We start from the raw sequence: 13,002 nt of genomic DNA, 5'->3' as shown, positions 1-13,002 counted from the left end.
TATATGGGGTGATAGTGTACACATCCCAGGGTCACCTGGTGCAAATTTTGAAATCTTTTAGGTACGTCTGCGGGAAAAAAGTGACTTTGAAGTTACAAAAATGGAAAAAATTTACCTTCTTTTTTGACATAGCAAAACCGCTATAAAATCCATACTATTAATCATAGACCAATAAAATTTGGTGGCAATGTAGCCTATGCCAATACCAAGATTTGGGTTAAATTTTATCCCAATCCCTGCAGTATAACAAAAGTTATGGTAGTTTTAGTGTTGATTTTTTGTTGATTTTTTCACTTCCAGTGCAAAACTTTACTAATTACTGCTTATTACAAGCCCCCAGGCCATAATGTGGGTAACACATGTGCTCTAGTTGAATATACCAACAACATTGTAAAATAAGGATTTTGATGTTCTTATCAAAATTTTTGGTTTCGGGAGTCAAAACTGTTGTTCTTGAATGAGCCCTATTTACACCATATGGACCTTTTTCTATATAAAACCTTATATGACAGTACTATTAGTGCCCCATAAGCTTTCTTTTAACTAAACTACTACCTTAGAAGTTAGTTGAGACATTTTAACAGGTTTTTTGATGAAAATTATAAAAAATCTTGACATTTTTTACTCTAGTAAAATGGCGCTTATTCTACACATGGATTTAGCCCTGAGGATTTGTGAGCAAAGCAAAGAAATGTGTTGAAAACCTTTTGCATGTGATTTTTAACTGGTCAACATGTATTGTGTGTTGAAAAACCCATTTCATACATAAAATCAGCTAAAAATGCCTAGAATTTCCTTAGTGTTTTGTTTTCAAAATCATTATCAAATGTACAAATTGTAAAGTTCAATAAATTTACACTAACAGCAGTGCTCGAAGTGAGGCGGGATGGGGCGGGATGCCATCCCGTTACCTTTTTAAATGTTGAAAACCATCCCACTCCTTTTTTAATGCATATTTTGGGGTGGGATGCCATCCTGGTACATAATAAGTTAATGGAAATTTTATTTTATTTTCCTCCTATAAATAAACTTGTAAAAACAATTTTAAAGTTTGCGGCAATATGCGAATTTTATGAACTAAAGTCTCAGCTGTTATTTAAAAATTTGCGGTAGAAAGTTCAAAAACTAAATCGATAATTATAAAACATTGCGTCTTTTCTTTTGTATTTTAAATAAAAAGTTACCAAACAACAAAAAGCGACATTGGCTTTTTTTTTCGTTAAAGTATCATTAGAGTTTTTTTTTGGTGAAATAAAATATAGTACATAGTAGATTTACTCAACATTAAATGCTATGATTTAAAAAAAATTTACTTATTATAAAAATCTCAAGGAATAAAATTGGCTAGCGAGTGGATGCTTGGCAACGTTAAGGAGTATGGCGAAACAAAAGAAAAAAAACAACAATCAATGAGGAAAAAGCTTTCAAGCCATAAACTATCAGTTGCACACGAAAAAGCTTGTAAAATTATTTCTCAGTCCAAAAAAAACACCATAGAGATGTTTAGTTCAAAAATGCAGATCAATCAGCACAAAACTACCTACCGCATATTTCGCACTGTTTATCACATTGCAAAAAGGAATCGTCCATTTTCTGATTTGAAAGAACTAATATTATTACAGGTAGAAAATGGTTTAGACATGGGACGTATTTTACAATCTGATCACGCATGCGCTAATATTGTTTATGACATTGCAAATGAAATGCGCACTAAGCTTGTAAAATATATTCTTTATAACGATAGTAAAGTAGGGTTTATGATAGATGAATCTACCACGATGAGCAAAAAGTCTGCTCTGCCAATCTGCTTGAGAGTGAACATTCCAGAAATAAATATTGTCAATAGTATTTATTTTGATCTTATCGAATTAAGAAATACAGAAGCCTCGTCTATTGCAAACTCTTTTATATGTGCTTTACACGATTTTGGTTTTGACAAAAATTTTTTATTACGTAATTGGGTGTCTTTTGCATAAGATGGTGCTTCTAATATGCTTGGCAAAAAGGCAGGCGTGGCCCAGTTACTTTTGAATCAGTTTCCTAATTTGATTTTATGGCATTGTAGCAATCACCGATTAGAGTTAGCAGTAAATGATGTTGTGTGCGATATCTTACCAATTTGTCACATGAAAAGCTTTTTTGATAAATTATATTCCATTTACAGTGCATCTCCTAAAAACAAAAAAGAGCTGGAAACTGTTGCTATGGCTTTAAGTGTAAAACTAAATTCCATTGGACGAATTCTAGGGACTAGATGGGTGTTGTCTAGCGCTCGATCTCTGATGGCTGTTTGGAATAATTATGCAGCATTGTATCAACACTTTCATGAATCTTCATTGGATTTTAGGCGTAATGGAGGAGATAGAGCCCAATATGCAGGTCTTAAAAATAAATTATGTGATATCAATTTCATACTTAACATGGGACTAATGCTAGATGCTTTAATAGAACTAGAACATCATTCTAAAAAATTACAAGAGAGGCAAACTTCTTTACCTGATGCACATCGGCTTATCACCTTAAAATACCATATATTTCAATCAATGAGAAATAATTCAGGTGAATATTATTCGCAAATGCAGCTTGCAGCAGAAAAGTTTGAATTTAAAGGCGTCAAACTACAGATCGGAAAAGTTTCTAAAATTAATCAAAATGAATTTTTTAGTAAACTAAGTGAAATTTCTGATTCTAGAATGTTTACAACTAGAGCTGCGCATAAATCTTTAAAAGACAAAGAAAATGATCCAAACAAACAAAAATACGATAATTTAATAAAAAATTTACAAACTTTTGATAAGCCACAATGGTTTGCAGACCAAGATCCATGCTTTGGAGATAACGATATTAGACAATTAGCAAAAACGTTAAATATTTGTGAAATTACGGCAGTCCAAGGGTTTTGTGAATACATTTCCACTGGTGACTGTAATAAAACCCCTAATGATCTTCAGCCTCTGAGAACTGTTATAAATGCCTTGATTGTTTCAACAGCTGAATGTGAGCGTTCTTTTTCTACTATGAATATAATCTTATCTTCCTTGCGAAACTCTTTATTAATAAAAACTGTGTCGAGTTTAATGTTCATTTCATTAGTAGGTCCACCAATTACGCATTTCGATCCAAAGGATTATGTCATTAAGTGGTTTGGGAAAGGACATCGCGATGCTAATTTTAGGAATTGTGAAGCGCCGGCATTAAAGTCTATAAATGAAAGTGATATATTTTGGAAGATATTCTGACCGAATTTTTTTTTCAATTATTTAAAAATTGGTAAATACAAAAAAATAAGACTTGTTTAAAAATAAAATGTTTAAATATACCATTGTTTTTTGATTGCTTAATGACGTTTGATGTGAAACTCAACTCAATATTTTACGGTGACTGCCTCTTAAGAATATAACGGACCTCGAGTTGTTTTTTTAATATAGGTTTTTTACTATAGGAATACTCTAGGGATTTATAATTCCTTTATTTAATCTACACAAAATACGAAATCAATAATTTTAGGATACGTGGGATGGTGATTAGAAAATATTAAAAACCATCCCGCTACCTTTTTTTTCCCACTTCGAGCACTGACTAACAGTGAATTAATTTCTAAAATTTATTCAACTCTATTCTTTTCTTGTGATATCTTCACACTCTTTAACTTATTTGACATGGCATTTAAAGCACTGGTCAGCTTACTATTCTCAATCGGCATTAAAGTTTGTCATAAGATTGGGACAAGTTTTAAATATTTTATTTGAAATTGACCATAATTCATTATAATGGGATTCTTATGAGCTTAAATTCTCTTCTAACAAGTAAAATTAATCCATTAAAATGAAACTGAACGGATGAAAACTTTTCATTATTTTCTAAAGGTGTTTACTATTCAAATCCACAAGAAAACCGAACAGCTTTTCTTTGTATTCAGGGTGGGTTTTATCTCTTTTGTATCTTGACCAATGCTGGTGAAAATCTTGATGTGCAGTCTCAACAGCCTGTTCACTGAATTGTCCTAAGGGCAATTGTTTTATGTTTACAAAATCCTTGATGTGATGGAATACTGTGTGGATTTTGGGCGTGATGGTTCCAAGTTGGATTGCCAAATATGTAGCTTTAAATTGATCAATCTTGACAGAAAAATCCTTTTCTAGTACATTTCCAAAGCATGAATTCACAACCAAATTAAACTTTTTGAAAGCTCTAATGATAGCAAGAACTTGGGTGTTGGAAGTTTCTTCAGCAAGACATTGTAAAACATCAACATTTTTCAACAACTTTCTTCATTCATTGCCTTCAAAGTGTCCGCCATAATACGGGCTTTGGTGAATGTGAAGCATGGCTGGCCACTTTTCAGCATCAGACCACACAGTTTTGAGAATTTTGAAGAGCTGAGTGACTGTGTCCAAAAGAAGGTGTAACTCCATTGGTGGAATGATGTCTAGAATCAGTGTATCTTTAGGTCCATTGATAATTGACTTGTGAACAAAATTGCCAAACCTTTTGGCCTTGGCCAACATTCCACCCGATTTTTCAAAAGACTTGAGATTTCTTTTGACTGAGCCAAGTGTTCTTAAACTGCCTCTGCAAGCAAGGTTCTTTGAGTCAATATCACACCAACAACAAGGGTGCATGCTTGAGTGTGTTTGAAGTCAACAAATAATGTTGGCAACTTTCATGTCACACGCAATAATCAACTTCAGAGCATCTGCATTGATGAATGACCAGACCTTTTGAATATTAGAATGAGTTTCTGGCAAATCTTCAGAGACTGCTACAAGAATTTGTCTTTTCACACTTGTTGTTTTGCCGCTCTGGAACTCAAAAGTTGATTTTGAGGTGGTGAGTTCGATTTATCTTGTTCTGTGGAACTCTCAATAACACTGACACAAAACTTGAGGAAACCTTTCCCTCCATCAATACCTAATTTGACAAAGTAGCCACCTGAAGTTTTTCTAGATTGAATGACTTGACTAACCAGAACAGACAAATCTTTGCAATGAACAACATCATGGGTTGTGTCACAACCTTTGGAATCTGTGGTTTTTAAGTCTGTAAAAGTAAAAAACTCCTTCAGTTGTTGACCAGCCATTTGAAAATTGGCATAAAAGTTGGGCTCAGCCATCTTCTTGTCTGATGACTGATGAACAGTTTTCACTAATTTTTTGATCCCATTCTTGGAGAGGCCAGTGTTAATTTGTACATTGATGAGGTTTTGGGTTGTCAATGTTGATGTGGCAGAATGTGATCTTGCTGCACTTGACCCTATAGAAAATTTGCATATATTACCTTTAGCAAACAAAAATTACAAAAACAATCATTTTATAATTAATCACTTACAAAGTTATAATATTATAACTAACTTTTGCTGACATTGTACCTGGAGTAACAGGGAGTGGATGACCTCCAGATGCTTTTGCTAAACGAATTGTGGCTTTTGGAGATGCTACTTTATTTTCAATCACATTGTATGCTATCTGTTCTGCATCTTTGGGATCTAATGAAGCCAATTTTTGTATATTTTCCCTGAACTTTAACTGAGAACAATGATGTGGAAATCCCTTACCTAATAGGCTGAGGTAGTTACTGCATCTCACAGCTGGTATTTGATTCACTTTCATTTTTTCATTAGGTTCAGCTTTTTCTGGAAACCTAGACTGTCCATTTTGCAAATCAAGCAGTCACACGCATGACTACGTGTTTTAGCTCTGACTCGGATAGATTTGAAATCAAACAACTTTGGCAAAGCAACATCCTTTTCTTCCTCTTTTCGTCTTAAGGCAATTCTGCATGATTCACAAAGACCTTGACGCACACAAGAGTCACACCCATCAAGATTTGTCTGGTAAATACGACAAACTCGTTCAGCCTGAAAAGCAGTCATCTGTCGGCCACATTTTTGAAGGCAGAGCATGCAGATACACTTTCTGTTCTGCTCATGGTTTCTTGCCAGATTTGGCATCTTAAGGAGTCAGTGGATTGTAGCTGTGTACCTAAACAAATTGAACTATAATATGAAATTGAAGAATATGATAGACAAAGATTAAGAATTCTGGCAATGTTATTTCATTATTAACATTACTATAGGATTCTCTATAATATCATCATGAGAGATGCCTAGATTTATTTTGATTGGAGTTCAAGATAATGATAATCTTTAGAATCCTGCCATCTTTGATAATGTGAATTTAATACAATAACATATACGTCACCTTGAGGTAGGTGTATTTCAAATAAATAACATATTGCTATATTTAGAGCTACATATTTACCTAAATCAATCCAATTACTTCAGCCTAACAATTTGTATATTATAAAAAATGAAAAATAAAATTTTTTACCACAAATAACGATTTTCAAGTGAAAGGTTTAATAATTTTAGATATTTCTGCAAACGTTTCAGTTCAGTGCCACAAAAACAAAGTCATGTTATGATTTTAACTTTTTACGATATGTACGTCACAGCGTACAAAATCAAAGCAAAAATCAAATTAATCATGTACGCTCTTATTCAACTGATGATGGGTTGATATTGTTAATTCCTCTTATGCAAAACCCTTTTATTATTCTAATCATTGTAAAAACAAAAATGGAACAAGACTAAAATTAAAACACTTAAAACTTTGAAACTAAATTTAAGCACATCTTATGATGGAGTAGAAAAAATGTTCATTTTGAGAATAGTAAGCTGACCAGTGCTTTAAATGTCATGTCAAATAAGTTAAAGAGTGTGAAGATATCACAAGAAAAGAATAGAGTTAAATAAATTTTAGAAATTAATTCACTGTTAGTGTAAATTTATTGAACTTTACAATTTGTACATTTGATAATGATTTTGAAAACAAAACACTAAGGAAATTCTAGGCATTTTTAGCTGATTTTATGTATGAAATGGGTTTTTCAACACACAATACATGTTGACCAGTTAAAAATCACATGCAAAAGGTTTTCAACACATTTCTTTGCTTTGCTCACAAATCCTCAGGGCTAAATCCATGTGTAGAATAAGCGCCATTTTACTAGAGTAAAAAATGTCAAGATTTTTTATAATTTTCATCAAAAAACCTGTTAAAATGTCTCAACTAACTTCTAAGGTAGTAGTTTAGTTAAAAGAAAGCTTATGGGGCACTAATAGTACTGTCATATAAGGTTTTATATAGAAAAAGGTCCATATGGTGTAAATAGGGCTCATTCAAGAACAACAGTTTTGACTCCCGAAACCAAAAATTTTGATAAGAACATCAAAATCCTTATTTTACAATGTTGTTGGTATATTCAACTAGAGCACATGTGTTACCCACATTATGGCCTGGGGGCTTGTAATAAGCAGTAATTAGTAAAGTTTTGCACTGGAAGTGAAAAAATCAACAAAAAATCAACACTAAAACTACCATAACTTTTGTTATACTGCAGGGATTGGGATAAAATTTAACCCAAATCTTGGTATTGGCATAGGCTACATTGCCACCAAATTTTATTGGTCTATGATTAATAGTATGGATTTTATAGCGGTTTTGCTATGTCAAAAAAGAAGGTAAATTTTTTCCATTTTTGTAACTTCAAAGTCACTTTTTTCCCGCAGACGTACCTAAAAGATTTCAAAATTTGCACCAGGTGACCCTGGGATGTGTACACTATCACCCCATATAAGTGGCATTCTTGGGTCAGCTAGGTTGGCAATATTGGATTTCATGATAACAGTGAGTTGGTTCAATAGAAATAACGAATATTTTAATACTTTATAGATTACATTGTTAGTTTTAATATTTAATATATATCTATTTATAAAAAAATTATACGCATAACAAAAATATTGTCTTTCAACTAATAATGGAAAAAACAAGATAAGGACATTAATTTACAATGAATTTAAACAAGAAAAATAATAAATTTTCAAACAAAGCAAAGTCCTACTTCCATTTACTCTCAGAATTAACACTTAATTAAAAAAAAAATTATTTAAATCATCTTTATCAAAATGATAATAGCGCTATAATGCTAAATAAAGCTTATGATATCTTATTCCGTAGCATTTTGAAACGAAAATTCGGTCGGAAACGAAATCTTAAATATATCCGAAACCGGAACCGGTACCGAACCGATTTTCGGCCGATCACCAGCTTCGAGGTCTAAAAGACGCAATCAAAATACCTCTTTCAGATATCTGTAAAAAGGCGTCTTACCGTCTCACGTTTTAGACGCCTACGGCGACATTTTAATAACCAAAAAAATACCTCTTAAATACGTCTTTTAGACGTTATTGTGCCGGCTGGGTATGAACAAGGCCGTGTTTAAAGTTTGCTACGTATTGCTTCTTCTATATTAATTTGAAATTTAGCCGTGGCAAAGTGTAAAAATGTTATCAAAATAGGTTATATTCCAGAACGTCAAAGCTTAAACATAAACTAGTAACGCTCTTACATAAAAAGTATATAAGTTCTATTTTGTAAAGAAACTCACTTGAAATTTTGGGTTGCTTGATCAACAAAACGCTGACAATATTAGAAACGTAAGAGCGAGACATGTAATTATTCGGATATTAGACATTTTAAAAAAGATTAATTTATTATTATTTTCAAATTAGTTAAAATTAATTGTTTATTGGCAAAATATATACATATATATATATATATATATATATATATATATATATATATATATATATATATATATATATATATATATATATATATATATATATATATATATATATATATTGTAATAATTATTAAAAAAAAGATTGATATAATAACAAAAACAATAAAAGTAATACTAATAAGAAGAACAATAAAAATAATAATAATAACAATAAGAACAATAATAATTATAATAATAATAGTAATAATAATATTAACAAAAAAATAATAATAGTATTAACAATAATAATAATAATAGTAATAACAATAATAATAATAACAATAATAACAATAACAATAATAATAATAATAAAAATATTAGTAATAATAATAATAATAATAACAATAAAAATAATAACAATAATAACAATAACAATAATAATAATAATAATAATAATAATAATAATAATAATAATAATAATAATAATAATAATAATAATAATAATAATAATAATAATAATAATAATAATAATAATAGTAATAATAGGGATAACAATAATAATAATAAAAACAATAATAATAATAATAATAATAATAACAATAATAATAATAACAATAAAAGTAATAACAATAAAAATAATAATATTAATAAAAATAATAATATTAACAAAAATAATAATATTAATAAAAATAATAATATTAACAAAAATAATAATATTAATAAAAATAGTAATAATAACAATGATACTAACAAAAAAAAATAATAGTATTAGCAATAATAATAATAATGATATTAACAACAATAATAACAATATTAATAATAATAATAATAATAAAAATAATAATAACTATAATAATAATACAAATAATGATATTGACAATAATAATAATAACAATAATTATAATATTAGCAATATTAGTAAGAATAGTGATAAAAATAATTGAGATTTTTTTAAAAATCTTATATTTTCATTAATTTTCAGTTAAACTGAATTTTAGCAATCACTTCAAAATCTTTTAATTTCGAAATGTGAAAAATATGATATTTCGATGACGTCAAATTTTATTTTAACAGTGTAAGTTCGAATTGCAACTTAAAATCATTTGATGAATTTTGTCTTAAAGTGAGAAAGATTTTTGCAATGATCAAATCGATAGCGTTGTGGTCCAGCGCAGGATTCGTTTTAGGTTACATGACCTGCAAATATTTAAATCGAAAATGCCGAAGAGATGTCACCATTGAAACTGATAAAGACACGGAATCGCCAAAATGTGTCGAAAAGGTCGTCGTTACGAAAAACAAAACCTTTTACCCAGCAAACGAAAACTATCCAGATTTAAGTGGCAATAAGTAATACTTTTAATTAAATGCTTTGTGTCGCTAACACACGTGCGTAATACACGTGCGTATGGTCATTTCATAAAAAAAAACTTTTGTTTTTTCGAAGCAATAGGCAAATGAGCTTTATTGTCAATTTTTTTTATGTTTAAAAGTTTAAAAGTTAAATATTTAATCATGAAATCAAAAAGTTCTTCCAACAACCAAATTTTAAAAGTTTTATTTGTTCTGATACTATGGTTATATATTTTGATTTATATGTTATATTACATATAACATTATATATAATAAATATATAATATTGTCTTAATTGTTTGATTGTTTGTAGATCTTTGATGGCTCGTCATTTGACGAAAGAAACGTACTCTCAGTTATACAACGTTAAAACTCCGTTTGGTTTCACAATTGATCAAGCCATTCAAATTGGCTTGGAGAACCATGAAAGAAATAGTTGTGGCATTATTGCCGGTGACGAATTTTGCTATGATCATTTTTCGTCACTTTTTGATCCTGTGATTAGCGATCGCCATGGAGGATTCACCCGCAGTTACGGCATAAAAACAAAACCTCTTAGAACTCTTTCAAATGAAGGTTTTTCTTTTTGGAGTACATTTCCATCTTTTTTAATGATCATGACAATGATTGTGATGACATTGACGATGATCATGATATCATAATGATGATAATTGTTATGATGGTGATCTTTGTTATGATTATAATTGTAATGACCAAAATCACAATAATGATCATGATAATAATCATAATATTTACGACGTGATGATTATCATGATTATGACGATCATGATAATGATCGTCATAATTGTCATCAAAATGATTTTGTTCTAATTACTTAACGAAATACTTATTTAATATTATGAACCTTAAAATATCACTTGTAAAACTCTTTAGGGACCTTTTTGACCAAATGTTCTGCTTTCTTTCAGTTTAACATAAATACGATATTTTTGATTGATAGTAGTGCCGTTCGACTCCAAGTACGTAAAATCTTCGTACTTTTTAATAAGCAGATGCTTACAAGGGTTCAGATTCCCACCATCATGCAGTCGAGCAGAGAGTAGTCATATCGAGTTACTTTTAAAAACTGCGTTATTATCCTTAAAAGGTTGTTTTTTTCTTTTATTAATCGAAAACGTTGTTTTCCAAGAAAAAAATTTAATCTAATTTTTTGATGACTTTCCAATCTAAAAAAAAAGACTTATTTTTATTGCAATTTTATTCTTTTTATTACTGTATCCTAATGTTATTCATACCTATGAATTTTTTTATTTTTAGCTAATTTTGTTATTATTAGCTAAGAATTTCTCTAGGAAAGAGCTAACGAATCTTTGCATTGTGACTTTCACTTTTTTTTTCGCTGCTAAAACTAGTTTACGTTTAAATTTTTAAATTAAACGATGTTTCATTTAAAGTTAAACAAATTTTTTCAGGATGTTATGCAGGAAATTACGTCAGTTTGTCCGAGATAACAGCTGACGTAAAAGCTTGCTTACCCAGCAAGTTGCAAACGGCCTCCATGATAGCCATTAACAGATCGCTGTCATCAGATGGACCGGCACGCGGAAGGGGAGTATTTTACAACGCTCAACTAAACTTCATGGCGTGGATTAACTTCAATGAACATCTGCGTCTAATGTTTTGCAGCGATGAATCAAATATCATTGAATCTTACAAAAAGTAAGAGCCTGTGCACATGCGCGATATAAAGTTGCTCGTAGTAGTTGATAAACACTTTTAAAAACGTTTTTCTTTGCAGATTTCAATCAGTTATGAACGAATTTGAAACAATTTTGTTGGAAAATCAGTTAACGTTTGCTGAGCATTGCGATTACGGATACTTGTTGCCTTGCCCGAGTGGTATAGGAAGTGCATTACGAGTCGCGGTGTCGGTAAATCTCCCAAGAACAATCAGGGTAAATATGCTCGTTTGTAAATTACAAAATCATTTGAACATTTTTTAACTGTTAAAAAAAAGTTCATAAAAATGAAAAATAATAAGAGAAAACTTACTGGTTCCAGACGAGTGACGGCATAATTACAAATATTGATAAATGCACACATTTCATTTCACTTTTATTAGCACGAGAGTTTCAATGAGGTGGCAATAAACTTACGCTTGCATCTCGGAGCAGAGGATCGAGGTAATCTTTACGTCTGCCATATTCGTATTCTATGGTTCACAATGTTGTTGATATTTTACTTAAAATCAAGACGTTTTTTTATTTGTACAGATGCATTGAAAAGAGGATGGGTAGACGTTTACAACAAAGATCGTCTTGGATTCACGGAGGTAATAAGAGTATCCAGCAAACGCAACCGGTACAGAGCACCAACATTTTTTTAAAAAACACTGTTTCATTTTTAGGCTGAGTTGCTCCACCAAGTCGCTGACGCTGTAAACAAGCTGTGCGAAATCGAAAAGAAGTTGGAAGATGGCATTTCGCTCTCTGACGTACGGTCTTACAGAAGCATTTTTGATCGATGACGTCTTTATCATTTCTTTCTACATTTTCGTTCTGAAAAGTTAATCGGTTTTCTTTGAGTTTTAATCACTGAGATGTTATGATGCCTAAATTTCATTTTAAAACAGAAGTTAAAATGTTTAGAGAAGCAGTAGCTGTGCGTAGGGACGACCCCAGTATTTATCTATCGAGGAATTGAAAAACATCTTAAAACTTGTCAGCTTAGAAAATTTAACCTTGTTTTAAAATAAATTTCATTATGCATGAAATGTTGTAATCATTCTGAAAAAAAATTTCGTAAATTTTATGGCTAATTAAGAGAAAATTGTTTCAATCCCGTTTCAAACAGGTTCCTAAACAAAGAGTGACGTTTTATTTGTCAAAAGCAATCCGCCCTTTTTAAATAACCATTTAGTACAAAACCTTAGTTTCAGTTTAATTGCAAAAACAAACTTTGAGCAATTTTTTGACTAAAAAAAATTTTATTAACTGCAAACAAAGTTTATGCTTTCTACGCCTTGTTTTGTGTGCTTAACGACTATTATGCGACAACCTCATCAATATCTATTTAATCAAGAACGGCCTTTTCACAATCTAAAATTAATTTAATCGCTCAAAA

The 13,002-nt window shown here is 30.5% G+C and overlaps 1 protein-coding gene and 1 pseudogene across 2 annotated transcripts; both read left to right on the top strand.

Annotated features, from left to right (window-relative positions):
- Positions 1-1,514: 1,514 nt before the first annotated feature.
- LOC145184693 (E3 SUMO-protein ligase KIAA1586-like) lies at positions 1,515-3,376 on the top strand (annotated as a pseudogene).
- A 6,254-nt stretch (positions 3,377-9,630) lies between these two features.
- On the top strand, positions 9,631-12,652 carry LOC145184262 (creatine kinase B-type-like). 2 transcript variants are annotated; one of them, XM_090093381.1, is made up of 8 exons: positions 9,631-9,915; positions 10,232-10,494; positions 10,880-11,026; positions 11,352-11,598; positions 11,678-11,834; positions 12,002-12,062; positions 12,153-12,211; positions 12,287-12,652. In XM_090093381.1, the coding sequence occupies exons 1-8, from the start codon at positions 9,707-9,709 to the stop codon at positions 12,404-12,406; spliced, it is 1,263 nt and encodes a 420-aa protein (XP_089949507.1). In that variant the 5' UTR covers positions 9,631-9,706; the 3' UTR covers positions 12,407-12,652. The 2 variants fall into 2 exon arrangements, with proteins under 2 accessions (XP_089949507.1, XP_089949508.1); XM_090093382.1 differs by having other exon boundaries at positions 9,633-9,915; positions 10,883-11,026.
- The last annotated feature ends 350 nt before the right edge of the window (positions 12,653-13,002 follow it).

This window comes from Hydra viridissima, unplaced genomic scaffold (assembly GCF_058129835.1).
Source record: "Hydra viridissima isolate aposymbiotic clone 2 unplaced genomic scaffold, HvirCarnegie_v1 scaffold_7, whole genome shotgun sequence".
NCBI lineage: Eukaryota > Metazoa > Cnidaria > Hydrozoa > Anthoathecata > Hydridae > Hydra > Hydra viridissima.
The sequence above is the reverse complement of the archived record's forward strand: the minus strand, read 5'-3'. Positions and strand labels throughout refer to the sequence as shown.